The sequence below is a fragment of the Rhinopithecus bieti genome, unplaced genomic scaffold, assembly GCF_001698545.2.
Source record: "Rhinopithecus bieti isolate Rb0 unplaced genomic scaffold, ASM169854v2 scaffold_9383, whole genome shotgun sequence".
NCBI classification, from domain to species: Eukaryota; Metazoa; Chordata; class Mammalia; order Primates; family Cercopithecidae; genus Rhinopithecus; species Rhinopithecus bieti.
Window position 1 is genome coordinate 2,909,478 of NW_016806471.1, and position 21,097 is coordinate 2,930,574.

At 44.4% G+C, this 21,097-nt stretch overlaps 1 protein-coding gene across 1 annotated transcript in view; it reads right to left on the bottom strand.

Moving 5' to 3' along the window:
* The window catches only part of MYOF (myoferlin), a 157,796-nt gene that overhangs the window by 134,705 nt on the left and 1,994 nt on the right, over positions 1–21,097 (bottom strand). The window contains 1 exon segment of the mRNA XM_017876763.1: positions 17,495–17,586. Within this exon segment, the coding sequence (XP_017732252.1) occupies positions 17,495–17,586 (92 nt within the window).

Sequence of the window (21,097 nt, forward strand, 5' to 3'; positions counted from 1 at the left end):
TTGGTCATTAAAGAAATTAATTCTCCCAGTCAATGTTGAGAATTGGTGGGAATTTTCTCCTGTTTTATTGTTGTTGTTTTTCCTGTTGCTGTCATACATTTAACGTTTACATGTTACAAAACCATAATTTATTGTTATTATTTTTTCTCAAAACAATTATCTTTTAAGGAAATTTTAAAATAAAACTATGTTTTACATTAACAGAAAAAAAGATTGGATGGGAATTTTACAGAGTACGTTTTTAGATTAGTATGTTTTTCAGGCTTTTTTACAGGAGTATATTTTTTCTCCTTACTTATTTATTCCCATGACATACTGAGGACACCCATTACTCCATCTTCACCAGACAAAACAGATGAGCCTCCAAACAAGGTGAAAGCCCCTAAAATCTCTTCCACATCTCTCTCAGCCACACAGCATGAGTATTAAGGAGAATTTATTTCCATGGTTTTTAAGTCATGAAATCAGCTAACTGAGTTTTCAAGAAAATCAAAACGTAAAAAATTCAGGTTTAAAAGTCATCCAACTGGTATTAAATGTCTCAATGCGATGAAAGATGTGGAAAGAAACTGGACTTCATTCCTTGCAATTCTATAATTCATAGCCTAACCCTAGGACTGAGACAGCAACACTGCACACTTGAACATGTACCGATTTGCTTCTGCTAAAGTCAAAATGACCTGAATCTCTGTCATCAATAAATAAATCTTAGAACAAACAGTGCAACATGCTGGGACTATGCTGAAGGAGAAAGAGGGCCAGCCTGGTGTTGGACCAGTATGTCTTGACCTCAGCACTACGGACATTGTGAACCCGTTAATTTTTTTTTTATGGGAGGCTATACTGTTCAGCTAGATACCATTTGTGATCATTGAAAACTTCGAGGCGCATTGCCAGTTGTTCCCTGGAGGGCAAAACTGCTCCAGGTTGAAAACAACTCCTGTTCTATTCCTAACTCTGTCCCAACTTTCTTAAAGTACTTGGCTAAGTCACCCAACTCTTCGTTATTTGCAAACAAGTGGATTGAAGCAAAAAATTTCTCAAATGCTTTCCAGCTCTAACAGTCTGCTACTAGGCTTGTATATGTGATGCTTTCTATATATGTCTACGGGAAACCATCTAATGTTAAACATTTCTTTTCTGGCCAGGTGTGGTGGCTCACACCTGTCATCTCACCACTTCAGGAAGCTGAGGTAGGTGGATAACTTGAGTCCAAGAAGTTCCAGACCAGCCTGGGCACACACACAAAAAACGAAAAATTAGCTGGGTGTGGTGGCTCACACCAGTAGCCTCAGCTACTTGGGAGACCGAGTGAGTCGTCAATATGCTACTGCATTTCAGCCTGGGCAACCGAGCAAGACCTTGTCTCAAATAATAATAATAATAATTTTTTTTTCTCTCTCTTTTTTTTTTTAAAGTCCTGATCTCTAATTTAAAGGAAAAAAAAATCTCCTAGAACATGTCCATGTTAGACCATCCAGAATGCTAGGCAGGGTTTCTGCCTTCAAAGAGATTGTCTTATAATGTCATGAATCAAACTAGAATTCACACAGAGTGTCAGGAGAGAACGTTAGGCCAATAACAGAAATGTGGAATGCAATGTGTGCTATGTAATACAATAGGGAATGGTGGGGCTGATGGTTAACTGGAAAGAACAGGCTTGCCTAAAACACAAAGCTTGTCTGCTGACCCTTTATGGCCTTGAGTGGTTTTACAACCTCCATTCTGACCCAACCAATATCTGCTAGTTTCTCTTCCCCCAGAGAGGGTAGTAACAGATCACTGACCAGGAATGGAGTAAAATAACAGAAACCAATTATAAAGCCTAACCTCAATTCCTTATTTTAGAAACCTTTAGTTTCATATCCTATTTGGAAAGAAAGATTTGCTTTCTTCTAAAATTCTGATGCTTTTGTAGGGGCGACACATAAAAGGATTTATTATTATTTTCTTTCTGAAGTAAAGATAGTGTGTTTAGATGAAGGCCTGGAAAGCCTTTAATCCCAAAGACATTTTACAACAGGTTGACTTCAGGAAAATTCAAACAGAACTTCTAGGAGTTTTCATTGTGAATTGAAGAAAATATGTCCCATGGATAAGCCTGAGCTCTGCAGTGACTCCCAGAGCACTCCTGGCCAGGCCTATTTTCTATGACGTTGCTTGGATACAAAATACTGTGAAAAACTGGGAAATGATGACTTGGCCTCTTACACAGAGGATAAGAACAGTTTGGTCTAACCATAAGCCAATTTCCTTTAAAGGAGGTGACACTAAACCAAGAGCCTTTTTTCTTTTCTATTACTGATGTTACGAAAATGCTAGAATATTATAGTGTGACAGTGATGGGGAAGCTTTGCTCTATACTTTCATGGAAAAGTAAGACTCCCCATGAACTCCAACCAACACTAAAACAGAAGGACTACTGTCTCAAAAGGAAATTTTATAGTGAAAGAATCTCGACATCCTCTGGCCCTCCAGCTTTCCTTGTGGAATTAATAAACTGCAGATGTCTTCAAAGTGAAGAAAAAGCCAGTCATGCTTCTTGTCTTTCAGCCCACGAATGTCATAGAGTTTGGAATCAAGTCTCTATGTGACATCAAATATTACGCAATGGGAGCAACTACTTGAAAATGAGATGTTATGACTGGGGGAATAAAAGAGTTTAATTGTAAACCAGTCAACTTAGTCTTGCAAGTATTGGTTAAGAGCTGCTTAAACTGTTTTTTTTTTTTTTTTCCTCCTTCTTCTTAAAATAGACAGAGTATAGTTTGTTTACAAAAGAGAAATGGTAAATGTTCTCCCCTTTAGCATGGGCGCAAATGTGAAGGGCCGCATGCCTCTGGAGTGAGTAAGGGCTTTGCCGGCTGACTCTTACCCAGGGGAGCTCACGTACACCAAGTTGTTCCTCTATGCAGCAGAGACACAGCCCACATGATTTCTGGAGGAGGAGTAACTTGGAAATTCCTTCATGAAGGAAAAAATGTGTTGGAGGCTGAGAAATAAATCACATGTTGCACTGTTTCTGCCTCTAGAGATCGCAGCTCGGTCTCAACTTCCCGACCTCTGAGCAGGAACAGCAATCCCAACCGGACTGGGGACAAACACGATTCCAAGCTGCCCCTAGGTCCCCTGTAGGAAAACTAAAAAGAGGCTGACCTCCCCACCCTCAAAGCAGTGGGCTCTCAGCTGGCCATGCCTTGTCATTTTGGCAGGCCTATGGCCCTGGGGTTCCAAGGCTGGGCCCCGTCTCCCTCCCCTACACTTCTCCCTCTCCTGGGCCAGTATCTGTTAAGCTCCTGCCCTGATCCCCAGCCAAAAGGCAGGAGAACCAAGCATGTCCCCTGTGAACCAGACTGGTAGGAGAGGCCGTGTCAGCTGACCAAGAGTCTTTGCTTGGCCAAACTTGAGTGGAGTTCCTGAGCCTCCTCCTAGGCCTGCCTAGTGCTTTCTTATGAAATCCAGTGTTAGCAGAGAATCCTACTCAGTCAGTCTAGCAAACAACCCCCATCCTTGAGATGTGATCACTCTCCATATCTGATCGGGTTTCTCATTCTCTGCCATCCCCCACGTGATGTCCTCAGCAAGAATCCTGTTAGGTTGGGTTAGCCAGAATCCCCCTGACCGTGACACCTCCACTTAGGAATGTTCCATCCACTGACCTCCACACTGCTCCTTGGCTACCAATTCCTACTTGCCCATGCTGTGTCTGAGCGGCACCCCATTTCTCTTCCCTCCCACCAGTCCCCATTGCAGGGGTCACTTGACCTAACTCAGTCCTGAATGAAGCCTTCCTGCCCATAGTGTACCAGGTGTCACTGAATATTTCTTTCTGAAAACACCCATGGCAGCAGCTCATATCACAGGAAGCCCTTGCTAAGGTAAAATCCCCGCAAAGGGCTGCGCCTCGGTTCACCCCTCCACTTGCACTTGCCCGCCCACCCTCACTCGGCCTCCGCATCATCTCCCAAAACATTTCTCAGAGTGTGCTTCCCCAGACGTCCCTCACCAGGGCGTCTGCAGATTCCCAAGTCCCTGAGTTTGACTTTTTCCTTTAGGTAATTCTTATACCCAGGAAGTCTGAGAAACAATGGTCTAGACAGTAACTCCCAATGGCTGTGGAGGAGGTGGAGGGCTGGGGGTAGGGAAGGCAGCAGGCAATGCGGGATCTGGGGAGAGAGGGATGTGAGTGGTTTTAAAAACATTCAGCATGGGAATCCAGGCTCACTTTTGAGAACCAGGCATTGTCCAATTATTTAATAGAACAAACTGTAGCAGGCAAACTCCATGAAAACCTCCTGGGCAGGCCTAGTGACCTGCGCTCTCCCACCCTTCCCCGGGAACTTCCGCTCCTGACTCCAGGCCAGGACTGCCAGAGAACCTTGGGGATCCTTTCCTGTTCATCGAAAGGGGGTGTGGCTTTTTAAAAGGTAGAAGCCCTGATCTTTAACCATGATTCCCAAACCTGGCTGGCACAAGTCTTGCCTCTACCTTTAGCTCACGCCATGCCCTGGTTTTGGAATCACTGACATAGCCTGAAGGCTGTGGCAGGATTTGAACGGTTTTCGTGGCCAGCAGCTACTGCGCTCTTTTTCCCAGTTCCTCTCACCTCTGCCACTCTGGCCACAATGATATCACTGTAACACCTGCAAAGGGCTGAGTGGAAACCCAGGTCTCCTCACCAAAGCCCTCCGGGTCAGTGAGGCATTGAGGCCAGAGTCTGTGGCTGCGAGGAGCAGACTTAACTCCTCTGGCATGGAGGAGATCCTGAATATTTTTTCTTGAATAGATGGTCACCTGCTATTTTATTTTCACCTGACCAGTTCTGTGCCTGCCTGCCTGCCTGCTCTGATGGTTCAGTGGAGTTCTGATGCTCTGTCTCCAGCTAATTCCCTCAACTGTTAGAATCAAAGTAGTAGTTTTTTCATCCATCCATCCATCCATCCATTTATTCACTAATTCATGCACTTGAACCTTTTAAGATGAGGAGGGACAGCTTTGCCTAATGACTAGGAATGTGGAGGCAGACAGACCCCACTAATTCAGGCTCAGGCTGTATACAGGTTAACTTCTCCGGGCTTCAGTTTCCTCAACTGTAAAATGGGGATAATGACAGGTCCTACTTAATGGTATTGTTGCAGGGATTAAAAGAATGATATGGCAAGGGCTTAACAGTCACCTTGTGTTATTATTTCAGACACTATGCTAGAAAAAGAGATCTATAAAAAGCATATGAAGACAGGGCTCCTGGCTAGTACTTGGCAGTGAAAGCTGGTCTGAATCAGCAGGGGGCTGGGCAGGTGGGCATGAATGAATAGATAAGAACCCTTTGTAACTACCCACATCCATTTCTATGTAATCACTGTGCAAAGTTCTAAAAGCCAGTTCTTTATCTTACCTACATTAAATAGCCCTTCCCCACCCTTAATACTACATATACCACAAATCCTTTTGGAAAACAATTTTTCTTTTCAGAGTTAGACCAGAGGTAAATGTCAGCTGCAGCTGAATTCTCATAAAATCCAACTTAGTGGCATCTGAATGAAGTTTGTAAACTTCATAACCCATTATAAAAGATTCCCCAGGCTGGGCGTGGTGGCTTACGCCTGTAATCCCAACACTTCGGGAGGCCGAGGTGGTTGGATCACGAGGTCAAGAGATCAAGACCATCCTGGCCAACATAGTGAAATCTCATCTCTACTAAAAATATAAAAATTAGCTGGGCGTGGTGGCGGGCGTCCGTAGTCCCAGCCACTCAGGAGGCTGGGGCAGAAAAATCACTTCAACCCGGGAGGCAGAGGTTGCAGTGAGCTGGGATTGTGCCACTGCACTCCAGCCTGTCGACAGAGCAAGAGTCCATCTCAGAAAAAAAAATCCCCCAAAACAAATCCTCATACAACAACCCTATCTAAACCACCACTCAGATCTCACCCTGCTTTCTCTCTTTATTTTCTTCGTATCACTTATCACCATCTGTTATGTCATATGTGTATTTATCTGTTCCCTCTACTCAGATGTTAGCTCCATAAAAGGTATGGAGTACCCACAGTGTCTAGAGCTGTGTCTGACACATAGTAGGCATTAGTAAATATTTGTGGCATAAATAAATTAGCTGATACATCATTGAAGATAGTCCAATAACCTTGGAAATTATTTACAGGTTGTAAATCTTCCTCTCCTAAGAGATCACCCGCCAAAGAGCCATCGGAACATAATTACAGCTCTTGCCTTTATGAGATGCCTTTTCTCATTCAGCCTCTCTGGGTATCTTTCTCCAGGGCTGTGGCCCTTTCTTATTTAATCACAAGATCTTAACAGATACCAGCAGGATTGCAGCAGCTACTTAATCTGCCTCCCCAAAAAGTGCAGTTCAGCCTCTCCCTATATAGAGATAGCCAGCCCAAACCAGCTCAGAACTTTTCAGTGTCGCTGCTCTAACACCGAACTAAAAAGAAATCAGAACTGAGAGTTCTGCCCCAGAGTAACATCTGCTTCTGGTTTCAATTTTCGAACAGCCTGAGAAGCTACTCCAGTGAGAAGAACTTGCTTCAATCCATGGGCTATCTCATCCTTCCTCACCAACCAACCCCAGGAGAAGAAAGACCACCTTCTCCCACTGTCATATTTACATGGGGCAAGGTCAGAAATGAGTTTTATAACTAGGAGAAATAAAAGTAATAAAAGCTTAAAGACAAGGTATTTCATATACTAGGAAATGAAAAACTTATGAGCAATACCACACTTTGCCCTACCAAATTAATTTTATTCCAAACACAGTTTTTTTGGTTTTTCTAATTTAAAACAAGCTTTGGGCTTTGCCTAGGGAGTTAGTATATTTCTTTTCTTTCTTTCTTTCTTTCTTTTTTTTTTTTTGAGACAGAGTCTCGCTCTGTCGCCCAGGCTGGAGTGCAATGGCACAATCTCGGCTCACTGCAACCTCTGCCTCTTAGGTTCAAGCAATTCTCCTGCCTCAGTCTCTGGAGTAGCTGGGATTACAGGTGCCTGCCACCATGCCCGGATAATTTTGTTTGTTTGTTTGTTTGTGTTTTTGCACTCCACCCAGGCTGGAGTGCAATGGTGCGGTCTCGGTTCACTGCAACCTCCACCTCCTGGGTTCAAGCGATTCTCCTGCCTCAGCCTCTCGAGTAGTTGGGATTGCAGGTGCCTGTCACCACACCTGGCTAATTTTTGTATTTTTGTAGAGACGGGTGTTTGACCAGGTTGGCCAGGCTGGTCTCGAACTCCTGACCTCGTGATCCACCCACCTCGGCCTCCCAAAGTGCTGCGATTATAGGCATAAGCCACTGTGCCCGGCCGGGAGTTAGTACATTTCACAACGTAAGCTAGGTCTTTTGCTTTTTCTAATTCTATAGTCCCCAGAACAACCTCTCACTTTCAAGTTTTAGCACCCTGGCCCTCAACCTGAACACACACACACACACACACACACACACACACACACACACAATAAACCTTGGAAGGTCTGGGCTCTGTGTAAGAGGATTTTAATATACCTGTGTAAAACCCACATGCTTCCACTTAAAGAGCTGAGAGACCTTTCACAATTTAATGAACCTCTTTCAGCCACATTTTTCTCATCTGTGAGTTGAAGATAAGACTGTCCGACTGACTCATAGTTATTATAAAGATTAAATGCAATTATAAGTGAAATAGTTTTAGCATAGTCCCTGACACACAGTAAACCTAGAAAGAAAAAAAAAAAAAACATTAGCTATTTTGTTGTTTATCAGGAAACTGAAGTCATTTTTTCTTAATTATATCAAATTTGCCCTATAGCTACTATTTATTGAGGAAGTACCGCAGTTCCCATTATAAAGATTAAGAAATTTGCCAAGAGTCGCCCAAACAACAAGAAGTAAAACTAAAATTCTACCTAATCTCATGATTGTACAGCTGGCCACATGCCCACATCTCTTACACAAGAACTGGAATACATTTCCTTCTAGGTATATTGTTAGGCTTTTTGTTATCTCCTTCTCACAATGAGGAAAGAAAGAGACCCTCTCATATTGTTTTATATTGTTTTATACTCAGTACCTGTTTTAAGAAAAAAACAAGGAAGTAAAACCAAAAACAGGCAGCCCGGCACCAGGCCCAAAACCAGGCCTGGGCCTGCCCGGCCTAAACCTTCTCAGGCTGTTTGAAAATCTAAACCAGAAGCAGATGTTATTCTGGGGCAGAACTCTCCGTTCTGATTGCTTTGTAGTTCCGTGTTAGAGCAGCGACACTGAAGAGTTCTGAGCTGGTCTCCTCTCTCTTCTCTAACTCATGACTTAGAAACTGATGTTATTCATAGATGCCAGACAGTGTATAGAAGAACACTGTGAAACTCCCTGCCCTGTTCTGTTTCTCTCTGACCACCAGTGCATGCAGCCCCTGTCATGTACCCCCTGCTTGCTCAAATCAATCACAATGCTTTCATGTGAAATCTTTAGTGTTGTGAGCCCTTAAAAGGGACAGAAATTGTGCACTCAGGGAACTCGGATTTTAAGGCAGTAGCTTGCCGATGCTCCCAGCTGAATAAAGCCCTTCCTTCTACAACTTGGTGTCTGAGAGGTTTTGTCTGTGGCTCGTCCTGCTACAACAATACAGCAAAACAGATGCCTTGCTTGAGATTTATATTCAGAAACTGTTTCTAACTTTGTTCTGCATTGGTGTGGGAGTATATATAATGGTGGTTTTGCATGCATAAGTACATATATTTGGAAGGCAGAAAGAATACTAGAAATGCAAATTCTGAGACAGATAATTATGGTCACTGTATTTCAGACATTGCAATTTTCATCTCTAGTAGTTCAAGTTAAGATTTTAAATTATCTTCCATGTCCCTACTAACATGCTCAAGTAATTCTCCACCTTCTTGAATCTATAGAATATAATTCTAATACTCAGCAGGGCATGGTGGCTTATGCCTGTAATCCCAGTATTTTGGGAGGCTGAGGGGGGCGGATCACATGAGGCCAGGAGTTTGAGACCAGCCCGGCCAACATGGTGAAACCCCGTCTCTAGTAAAAAGACATAAATTAGCTGAGCATGGTGGTGTGTGCCTGTAATTCCATCTACTCTGGAGGCTGAGGCAGGAGAATCACTTGAACCTGGAGGCGGAGGTTGCAGTGAGCTGAGATCGTGCCACTGCACTCCAGCCTGGGCGACAGAGTAAAACTCTGTCTCACAAAAACAAAACAAAACAAAACCACACACACGCAATTTTTTTAAAGAATTTTAATTTTTTTAAAGCATTTAAAAATTTTTTTAAAGAATTATAATACTTGTTTTACTGTCCATGTCTACTGATTGTGTGCTATTTCTGGGTCAGTTTCTATTGTTTTCTCTCTACATTATGGAGGCAAAATCCTTCCCTATGAATTAAAAGTGTTTCCCCTGGTTGGTGGGAACATAAACTCTTTCTAGTCCTGCCTCAGGTAGTTTCCTCACTCAGTTCTCGGCTGAAGATTCAAGGGGAACTCTGTAAGTCTCTGAAGTGCTCTCTGTCTCTCCTCTCTCTTCTCTCTTCTTTCTTCTCTCTTTCTTCTCTCTTCTTTCTTCTCTCTCTCTCTCTCTCTGTGTGTGTGTGTGTGTGTGTGTGTGTGTATGTTTCTCTCCTCTTGATCCATTAGTAACCTTGGCGTCTCTAGACTAACCTTGGCATCTCTAGACTCCCACCTGCACCTCTCCAACTCTCGGAGACCACAAGGATCTGCCTGGGTTCTCTTTTCTTGCATTGCAGCATGGAAATGAGTCTTTCTAGGCATTAAGCTGGGAACTCACAGGGCTTACCTCATTGATCTCCCATCTCTTAGAGATCACTGTTCTGTGCCAGCAAAGTCCAACATCTGAAAACTACTGTTGCATGTATTTTGTTCTAGTTGTGTCAGGTGGAAGGGTAAATCTAATCCCTTAGCATAACGAAACTACAGTCAATTCCAAACTACAGTCTATTTAAGGATGAGAATTCTGAGGCCTGGAGAGGGTAAGTAACTTGCCCAGGTCACCCACTAGTAATCAGTAGATCTGGGTCTCTAATCGGCTTCTGCCTGGCTCCAGAATCCCAGCTTTCAAATACCATGCTCTGCTGCCTTCCTGTGAGCTCAGCCTTGAGTTCCACGTTTCTCTACAAAAGGGCATGAGCTTTGTGAGAGAGGTTTGTTTCTCTTGTGTTCTGACCTTTGTATCCTGACCCCTTTGCAGCTTAAACCCAAGTTGGAACTAGGGAGCTGTTCCAGAGAGCCGAGGTGGACAGATTCCACATTGGTGCCCATTACCAGTAAGCTGACATGACAGCTGCAAGGTGCTTTGTAAATGGTAAATGTCATCCATGTAGGAGCATCATAAATTCACTTGTTCACTCATTCATCCAACACACATTTATTTAGAGCCTACTATATGCCAGGCACTGTGCTAAGTGCTGGTCTTACGGCACTGAACAAGAGTGATATGGAGTTTGCTATCCAGTAGAGAGAGAACAAATGATTAAGTAAATAGAAAAGAACATTTCAGATGGTGGTAAATGCTGAGTTACATATAGCAGGTGTGTGGACCAGCACATACCCTGAGTACTTGTCTAAAACACAATTCCAACATCTATATGCTCACGCAGAATCCTTTTCCCATTCTTATGCTCACATGAGCTCCCTAATAAGAAGGGCTTTGAAAGAATAAAACAGAGTAATAAGATAAAGAGTGACAGGGAGAGGCTGCTCTAGGCTGGATGATCAGACATGGTGAGGCCCAATGACAAGATTTTACATCTATTGTAGTTTGAAGGAAGGAGCACTCCACGCAAAGGGAAGAGCAAATGTAAAAACTCTATGCAGTACCTGTTTTTTTCTCCTGGGCATGTGTGTCCACATGTGCATACACACACACACACACACACACACACACACACACAAATCTGAAAACTTGTCAATATCTTTTATTTCTACATGTACAGGTTCTTGAGGATGGCACTTTTAGGAACTCAAGGGTAGGGCCAGGATGCCAACACATCAGGGTCCCAGAGACTAAAGTCTACTCTCTCCTTCTCAAGGTCACTGTGAAAAGCAAATGAGATGAGATATAGTCTCTTCATATATCTGGCCCATTGCAGAATATAGGCACAAGTGACTTCCTATTCAACAGTATAAAAATGCTTAAAACTTTTACCTAGGATGGAGCTTATAAAAGGTAGCAATACACTGATATTGAGAATTTTTTTTTTTCAAAATTAGGAGGAAAAATCACTTCTATTTCAGCAGAGATAATTGATCATTCTACCTACATTTTGTTTCCTATAGGTAGTCAGAGGCTTTTAGTATAACATAAAAGTCAAGTGTACAGGCCTGGATATAAATGAGCTGACTCTGACACACACCTGCTGTGTGACCTTGAGCAGACTACTAAACCTTTCTGAGGAAAAATCGGACCCATCATATGGAGTGTGTGTGAGGATCAAGTGGGATAATGAATGCAAAGGGCTGGGCACAGCCCTCGGCACATGCTAAGTCCTCACCAAGCGATAGCCATTGGTTGTCTGCAAAGGGAACTTTCATTCTTCAGCCTCTGGGAAAATCTTTCCACTCTGACATTTCCTCTAAAAATAGCATTTCATGTTCCTCATGAAACCAAGAGCCTCCTCTGTCTCCTTTCTCACCCTCATTCCCTCCGAATGGCTGGTTGGATGACTGTAAAGTGAGGAAGAGGAGAGTCCATACTGAACTGGGCAACCTGCTCCCAGTGCCTGAGGGGTGGGGAGGTGTCACTGCCCACAGGCGCTGTGAGCCTGGGACTGCCTGGGTCTCGCCCATGCGGGTGTAGGCATGGAGCACAGCCAGCCCAGGCAGCTGGGAACTGTTTGCTAACAGGCCAGGAGCAGCAGATGCAAAATGAGGGCTCGTGTTTGCACAGGCCATCTCCATAGTAACAGCAAAGTCAACAGGCAGGACATTCCTTAAGTTGTAGAAAACCCTTCCGCCCCTACCCTGCGCTTCAGGTGAGGGAAGCGGTCCCACACTGAGCTGTAAGTTGATCCTCAAAGGCCAGAACTTTAGTAGAAAAGCCAAAAAGAAAATCCGGGCCCAAAATACACAAATATTTTGGACACACATACAGCTTATTCCCAGATGGTTAAAAAAAAGTTTGTTTCTGAAATGCACAGGTAATTTGACCAAGGTGTGTGTATTGGTTAGTTGGTGGAAACTAAACTAATTAGTGATGGTGATTCCCAGCTGAGGATGGGGAGGCACACTGCTGAGTAAAAGAGCAGAGGCGATGGAGGGACAGGAAATCATGCCTTGTTCATTACAGAGCTGACGCAGAGTCGGCCTTCCACTGCAAGACAGTAAACTATGTAGTGGAATCTGCAGGACAGAGAGATAATGTTCTAATTATTAATAAAAACACCTCCTCCAATGACCTGACCATAAGGCCTAAAATTCCCATGTTGTTCACTCTTTGAAGTAAGTCACTGATGGCCTTCAGTCCAAAAGTCAATGCTACGGGGAAATTAACTATTAGCAGCTGTTATGCCATCACTCGATTACTTTCTCAGAAAGCGCTTTGAAGCGGGGACTTGAAGGACTGAGCCACAGGACAGGCAAGTTTTGTACAGGAAAAGAATTGGCAGAGGGTGCAGAGTGTGGCTCAGAGGGCAGGCCTCAGCGCATACCACAGTGGGAGCCAGGAAACTTAAAGACACTGGGTGCCCAGCAAAAGTCAGGGGGATGGAAGATGAGAGGAAGGAAAGATTGAAAAAGTAATCAAGACCAGCTTCATAACTGGCTTAGAATTTACCTTCTTCTGTTATGCCTAACAATTCCCGTCATCATAATATCAGAGTAACCACGTGCTCATTCAGTCTTTTTTTTTTTTCCCCTCACTCCGTCACCAGGGCTGGAGCGCAGTGGTGTGATCTCGGTTCACTGCAACCTCTGCCTCCCAGGTTCCAGAGATTCTTGTGCCTTGGCCTCCCAAGCTGGGATTACAGCTGTGCACCACCATGCCCAGCTAATTTTTGTATTTTGGTAGAGACAGGGTTTCGCCACAATGACCAGGCTGGTCTCGAACTCCTGGCCTCGAGTGATCCGCCTGCCTGTGCCTCCCAAAGTGCTGACATGACAGGCATGAGCCACCACACCCAGCCTCACATGGTCTTTATACTCAGCAGGCATCAGAACACCAAGTGCAACATAGCTCAGCATGATGCATGGTGCCCCTGAACCTTAGAAGGACCCTGTTAGAACAGGACCTATCGTATTTTCTTTGTTCAGAATTATGCATGTCATAAGTTCAGAAAAATATGAAAATGTCCAGGTTCAGATAGACTGTACATGAACTCCATCTCTAGAAATGCACACAAATGCCCAAAATGAGTGCCAGGATGAGTTTAGGGTGGGGGGCTGTCCTCTTCCCATCACTGCTGTCATCTGAGGGCCCCACTGTGTTTTCAATAGGTCTAAAATAAATATATAATGGTATCCCAGTATTGTTTTCCTGCTTCCTAACCTAACTGGTTCCTACCCTCCAGTCTCTACACTGAGTCTCTACACTGAGTGATCCTTTTAAAATACATCAGATCATAAGCAAAACCTTTTAACGGATTCCCATCCCACTTGGGATGAAATCCAAAGCCCATGCCTTGGCCCACAAAGTCACACATATTGTGGTTTCTCTGGCCTCACCTCCTTCCTGCACTTTCACCCCTCACTGTGCCCCAGCCTGGCTGCCCTTCTCACATTTCTCCAGCATCCCCAGTGCACTCCTGCCTCAGGGCCTTTGCACTTGCTATTCTCTGCCTGGAATATTCCTCCCCCCTGCCCCCCAGTGAACTGCATGGCTCAGTTCTTCATTATGTTAGGTTGGTGCAAAATTGCAATTACTTTTGTGATTATATTTGGGTCTATGCTCAATTGTCACCTTATCACCACTTTACATAAAATGGGATCTCCCTTCCCCGCTATCCCTGACCACTTTCCTTTTTCCTCTGATTTGCTTTTCTTCATGGGATATAACAGTTTCTTCTTTAGCTCACAGCATTTCATGGTACCTGACACATTAAGTATATATTTTTTAGTGTATGTGTTTATTTTCTAACTTTCTCTAAGTATCATAGCCTTCAGGAAAGCAAGGATTTTAAACCACAGATGAGAGTTTTGAGGCCAACCCATTGCCATGCTGAAATAGATAAGGCATGAAATGAGGAAGACCTCAACTAGGCTGGTGGCTGTAGGTTTGGGGAAGAAACACACTCACAAGCACAGACTTTGGAAAAGAAGAAAACATAAGATCTGGGGACAGACTGGATAAGAGGCAAGAGGGGGCTGTGTGCGGTGGCTGATGCCTGTAATCCCAGCACTTTGGAAGGCCGAGGTGGGCAGATCACTTGAGGTCAGGAGTTTGAGACCAGCCTGGCCAACACGGTAAAACCCTGTCTCTACTAAAAATACAAAAGTTAGCTGGGCATGGTGGTGCGCACCTGTAATCCCAGCTACTCGGGAGGCTGAGGCAGGAGAATCACTTGAACCTGGGAGGCAGAGGTTGCAGTGAGCCAAGATCACGCCACTAAACTCCAGCCTGGCTGACAGAGTAAGACTCTGTCTCAAACAAAACAAAACAAAACAAAAGCAAGAGGGAGAGGGTGCAGAGAGGTTTGAAGTTTTAAGCCCAGGATCTGAAACCATCCTGTCCAATATGGTGGCCACTAGCCACACTTGGCTACAGAGAACTTGAAATGTGGTTAGTCTCTGAATTGAGAGGTGCTGTAAGTGTGAAGTAAACACTTCCAAAGCCTGAGTAAGAGAAAGAATGTATGCAGAATATCACAATGATTCAAACACATTGATTACATGTTGAAATAACATTTTGGATCTGCTGAGTTAAATATATTATTAAAATTGATTTCACCCATTTCTTTATATTTGTGTTAATCTGGCAACTAGAAAATTTTAAATTGCATATGCACCCTGCACTGTATTTCTGTTGGAGAGGCCTGGTCTAAAATATAAACAACGTTACCGTTTGCAGAAAGAAGAAAGCAAAGAAGAGGAGGGCCTAGTCTTAGTAACATGCAGGAGGCTAGTGTGAGGCCCTCCCCTCCCCTTCCCCAAAACTTTGAAATATGGGAAATAAAACTGGCTTTTGGGAGTTGGGGTGGGGAATAAATAATCATATAATAGTTCACAGCTGAGATATACAACGGAACCTTAAAAAGCTAGAATAGTTTCCAGTGCAAGAGAGTGGGACCAGAACCTGCCAGAGTGTATGCAGGTATGTATTTATTTATTTAGAGATGGGGTCTCACTATGTTACCCAGGCTGGTTTCCAACTCCTTGGCTCAAGTGATCCTTCCACCTCAGCCTCCCAAAGTGCTAGGATTATAGGCATGAGATACCACACCCGTCCCAGAATGTATTTATATAGTTACAGAAAAATATGCAGGGGGCATCGGTCAGCAACGGAGAATGGTAAAAAGGATCTCATCAAAGGCAAACATGGGAGTGCCTATCAAAGCTGTCCAGGGAGTCCATGTCTGTGCAGACCGTCTTATTCTGATGCCAGTAAGCAGAAGACCCCAATAACTGGAGTGACCATCTAATTTACTGTACCCCTGTAATCCCAGCACTTTGGGAGGCTGAGGTGGACAGATTAGTTGAGGCCGAGAGTTCGAGACCAACCTGGCCAACATGGTGAAACCTCATCTCTACTAAAAAACACAAAAACAGGCCGGGTGCAGTGGCTCACACCTGTAATCCCAGCACTTTGGGAAGCCGAGGCAGGCGAATCATGAGGTCAGGAGTTCGAGATCAGCCTGACCAACATGGTGAAACCCCATCTCTACTAAAAATACAAAAATTAGCCAGGTGTGGTGGCACACGCCTGTAGTCCCAGCTACTCAGGAGGCTGAGGCACAAGAATCACTTGAACATGGGAGGCGGAGGTTGCAGTGAGCTGAGACTGCACCACTGCACTCCAGCCTGGGTGACAGAGTGAGACTCTATCTCAAAAACAAAAAATAATAATAATTTACTGTCCAAATCAAGCCATGTTGACTGCAAAAGGGGCATTATTAATCACTGTGCTAGGACAGCAAACCAGGACTGTCCCAAGCATCAGAGCATGTGACCACCTACCTCAACTAATTCATCCTAAATTTTTGCTCTCACTGCAGCCTTCAGATTATGCCAGATGTGCCTAAGACATACATTTTTAAACGTACTAACATTACTAAAAACTGAAATGCTTCTTACTATTGATGTGGGTATTAAATATCAGACTTTTTTTTTTTTTGGCTCCTGACCTGTTATTCATTTGATAGTACATCTTATAAACAGTAACATCTTGCAATCAAGGATATAAAGTAATTTGGCTTCCCACGTGGTATGGCTTGAAGGAAAATTCATGGGTGGGAGGGTAGAAATGCCCTGTCACTAGGCGATTGACTTCCACCACAAGGAAAATAAGCAGGTATTCTGGCTTTAAGCATTAGTCTCAGCCAGGCACAGTAGCTCACGCCTGTAATTCCAGCACTTTGGGAAGCCGAAGTGGGTAGATCACCTGAGGTAAGGAGTTCAAGACCAGCCTGGGCAATATGGTGAAACCCTGTCTCTACTACAAATACATAAGTTAGCTGGGCGTGGTGGTACATGCCTATAATCCCAGCTACTTGGGAGGCTGAGGCAGGAGAATCGCTTGAACCTGGGAAGTGGAGGTTGCAGTGAGCCAAGATTGTGCCACTGCACTCCAGCCTGGGTGACAGAGCGAGACTCCATCTCAAAACAAAACAAAACAAAAAACTTTGGTCTCTTGTGAACTTGGTTAGTTTGAATTGGTAACATAAGACTGGGTCTAAGTCTACAAGGCCAAAGTCCAGATCCAGGGCTAGGGTAAATTTATTAATATTAAGGTCCTTCTGTCCCACGGGGAGCTGTTGGGGAAGTCTCCCAACTTTACCCAGAGGACAACCCTTGGCGTCACCACGGGCACCACCGCGACCCTTCCCCATGTGAAAGGAAAGAGGCAGTAAGGCAAGGATTAAGGTCTGTTTAGGTCTGTTGGGATTAAAAGGCAAAGGAGACATTACAATGGAAATGGGGCTGAAAGTAAAACTTGAATGAGATGTGTATGGGCCACAAATAATCAGAAGAAGTGATCGGGGTTGTATGCATTATCACTACAGTTCAGATAAACTACCAGAGGTAGGAACTGCAGTTAATCAAGAAGTTGCAGGCATGTGAACAGGCTTCACTCTAAGTGCCAAGTTTGATAGACTAGTGGTGGCTTGGTGTTTGCAGCTTTTTAGGAAAAAAGTAGTCAGTGGGAAAAAGTGCTGTGATGGATTAGCCACATCTGCTATTGGCTCAGAAGGGAGCAGGGCATGGAATTAAAGCACATTTATATTGGAAGGATTATAATATGTTATTAAAGATGTGTCTCTTCAACAAAATAAACAACAATGAGATAGTAATACATAAAATGAGAAAAACAGGTGAAAACAACTTACTTATTTTGTCCAATTGTCTCGAAATCTTTCACAATAATCCCAAGGGAAGATGAAAAGTCCAGTGGTATACCCCTCAAGTCAAACTCCAAAATCTGTTCACAGAAAGGTTTTGAAAAAAAAAAAAAAAAAAAAAAAAAAGGCTGTTAAAAGGAGCAGAGATTATACTAAGATACACCAGTTACCACATGGTGGGTCATTATTTTCACCAATGACAATCTTTTGAAGTTAGGCAGAAATGATTAAATTCTAAACCTTAAGGCAGCTGACGGGTTGGGAAGGCAAACCAGATGTTGACTTAGAGGACCTGTAGACAACTCCTGGCTTCCTGCTTTCTAGGTTCTGTGGCTTCAGCCAGGTTGCCACACACCCCTGCCTCATACTCAAGAGCTGGACCCAACACCTACCACAACCGCTGAAAGAATAAAATGCAAGGCGTATGTGAAAACATTTTCTTCAATGGCTAGTTTTAAATTATCTGCTCTCTTAATCATACTACTATCAAACAAAGAAGATGAATAATCTAAGAAAACATTTTCTAAAATGCCTCTCATTTTAAGTTCCACCATGGGAGGTCAATGCTATAATACACCGACCTTTCTGAGTCTCTCATTTTAATGCAGTAGGTTGCTTCCTAATGACAAATGTAAAAAAAAGAAGATTGATAAAGTGTCACTGATGCCTTTGATTGATTAGGTAATACATGAATTAAATAAATTAAATGATGACTTGATCCTCCTTGTAGTGGGCTTGGAATGGAAGGAAAGCTTGTTTCAGAACTTCTAAAAAATTATTTTCAGAACTTCAAAAAAAAACCCAAGTTCTCAGTCTCCTCAGTAGCTGGGGATTACAGGTGCATACCACCATGCCTGGCTAATTTTTCTTTTCTTTTATTTCTTTCTTTCTTTCTTGAGACAGAGTCTTGCTCTCTTGCCCAGGCTAAAGTGCAGTGGCACAATTTTGGCTCACTGCAAACTCTGCTTCCTGGGTTCAAGTGATTCTCCTATCTCAGCCTCCTGAATAGCTGGGATTACAGGAGCCTGCCACCATGCCCTGCTAATTTGTGTATTTTTAGTAGAGATGGGGTTTCACCATGTTGTCCAGGCTGGTCTCGAACTCCTGACCTCGTGATCCACCCACCTCAATCTCCCAAAGTCCTGGGATTACAGACGTGAGCCACTGTACCTGGCCAATTTTTGTATTTTTAATAGACATGGGGTTTCACCATGTTGGCCAGGCTGGTCTCGAACTCCTGACCTCATGTGATCCACCCGTCTTGGCCTCCCAAAGTGCTGGGATTACAGGCATGTGCCACCGCACCTGGCCCCAGAGCTTCTATTAGAACATGTCCAGGTTGGGAATGGTGGCTCATACCTGTAACTCCAGCACTTTGGTAGGCTGAGGGAAGGAGTTCAAGACCAGCCTGGGCAACATAGTAAGATTCTATCTCTATGAAAAATTTAAAAATCAGCAGAGCGAGGTGGTGTGTGCCTGTAGTCCCAGCTGCTTGGGAGGTTGAGGCGGGAGGATCGCTTGAGCCCTGTTAGTTATGGCTGCAGTTAGTTATGACTGTGCCATTACACTCTAGCCTGGGTGACAGAGCAAGACCCTGTCTCAAAAAAGAAAACAAGAGCCAGGTGCAGTGGCTCACACCTGTAATCCCAGCACTTTGGGAGGTCAAGGCAGGTGGATTACCTGAGATCAGGAGTTCGAGACCAGCCTGACCAACATGGTGAAATCCCATCTCTACTAAAAATACAAAATTAGCCAGGCGTAGTGGCACATGCCTGTAATCCCAGTTACTTGGGAGGCTGAGGCAGGAGAATCACTTGAACCCAGGAGGTGGAAGTTGCAGTGAGCCGGGATTGCACCATTGCACTCAAGCCTGGGCAACAAGAGCGAAACTCCATCTCAAAAGAAAAAAGAAAAAAAAGAACACACCTGGCACCAGCAATCCCAGTGGGTTTGGGGTTGACGTTTCATTTGTGTTTGGTTTCAATTATATAACAGTTTACTTGATAAGTACATCAAGTACTTATCAAGTAAAGGGAAAAAGGAAAGGGAAAAAAAAAGTTGGAAACAAAATGGAATAAGATGGCTGATTCCCTGCAGAGGACATGCCAACTCGCACGAGAGCACATCTCTCTCTGCCGTTGGTCATGTGGCTTGATCTCAAATATAAAGAGATGAGTTGGGATGATTCAAAATCTGAAGTAGGAGCACTCTCACATAAATGTATTTTTTATTTGCTTTATTCTTGGAGCTCTGTGTCAGGTGCTAGGAATCCGCAGTGACCAACCCAAGGGGTCTCTTGCTCTCATGGAGCTTGTAGTCCAGCTGACTGTGTTCTGGGTTCTGGAGAAATTACAGATAAGTGAAATTCCCTCTCAACCTGCCTGAGACCTGCCGGGTGTTTCAGAAAGGCATTAAAAAGGCTGGTCACAGTGGCTCACGCCTGTAATCTCAGCACTTTGGGAGGCCAAGATGGGAAAATGGCTTGAGCCCAGGAACTCAAGACCAGCCCGGGCAACACAGCAGCATGTAATCTCTACAAACGTTTTTTAAAATTAGCTGGGCATGGTGGCCTATACCTGTAGTCCCAGCTATTCAGGAGGCTAAAGCAGGGGGATCACTTGGGCCCGGGAGATCGAGGCTGCAGTAAGATGTGATTGCACCACTGCACTCCAGTCTGGGTGACAGAGCGAGACCCTGTCTTTTTTTAATTTAAAAATAAATAAATAAATAAATAAAGAGCCAGGTGCGGTGCCTCACGCCTGTAATCCCAGCCCTTTGGGAGGCCCAGGATCACGAACCATCCTGGCTAACACGGTGAAACCCCATCTCTACTAAAAATACAAAAAATTAGCCAGGCATGGTGGCGGGCTCCTGTAGTCCCCGCTCCTCGGGAGGCTGAGGTAGGAGAATGGTGAGAACTCAGGAGGCGGAGCTTGCGGTGAGCCGAGATCGCGCCACTGTACTCCGGCCTGGGCAACAGAGTGAGACTCTGTCTCAAAAATAAATAAGTAAATAAAAAATAAAAAACGCTAGGCTTCCCGAGTAGCTGGGACTACAGGCGCCCGCCACCTCGCCAGGCTAGTTTTTTGTATTTTTTAGTAGAGACGGGGTTTCACAGTGTTAGCCAGGATGGTCTCGATCTCCTGACCTCGTGATCCGCCCGTCTCGGCCGGCTGAGGCAGGAGAATGGCGTGAACCCGGGAGGCGGAGCTTGCAGTGAGCTGAGATCCGGCCACTGCACGCACTCCAGCCCCGGCGACAGAGTGAGACTCCGTCTCAAAAAAAAAAAAAAAGAAAAGAAAAAACTACGCTAGGCTTGGTGACTTACGCTAGGCTTGGTGACTTACGCGTGTAATCCCAGCACTTTGGGAGGCCAAGTGGGTGGATCACCTGAGGTCGAGAGTTCGAGACCAGCCTGACCAACATGGAGAAACCCCGTTTCTACTAAAAATACAAAATTAGCTGGGTGTGGTGGCACATGCCTGTAATCCCAACTACTCAGGAGGCTGAGGCAGGAGAATCGCTTGAACCGGGGAGGCAGAGGTTGCGGTGAGCAACCTGCACACCAGCCTGGGCAACAAGAGTGAAACT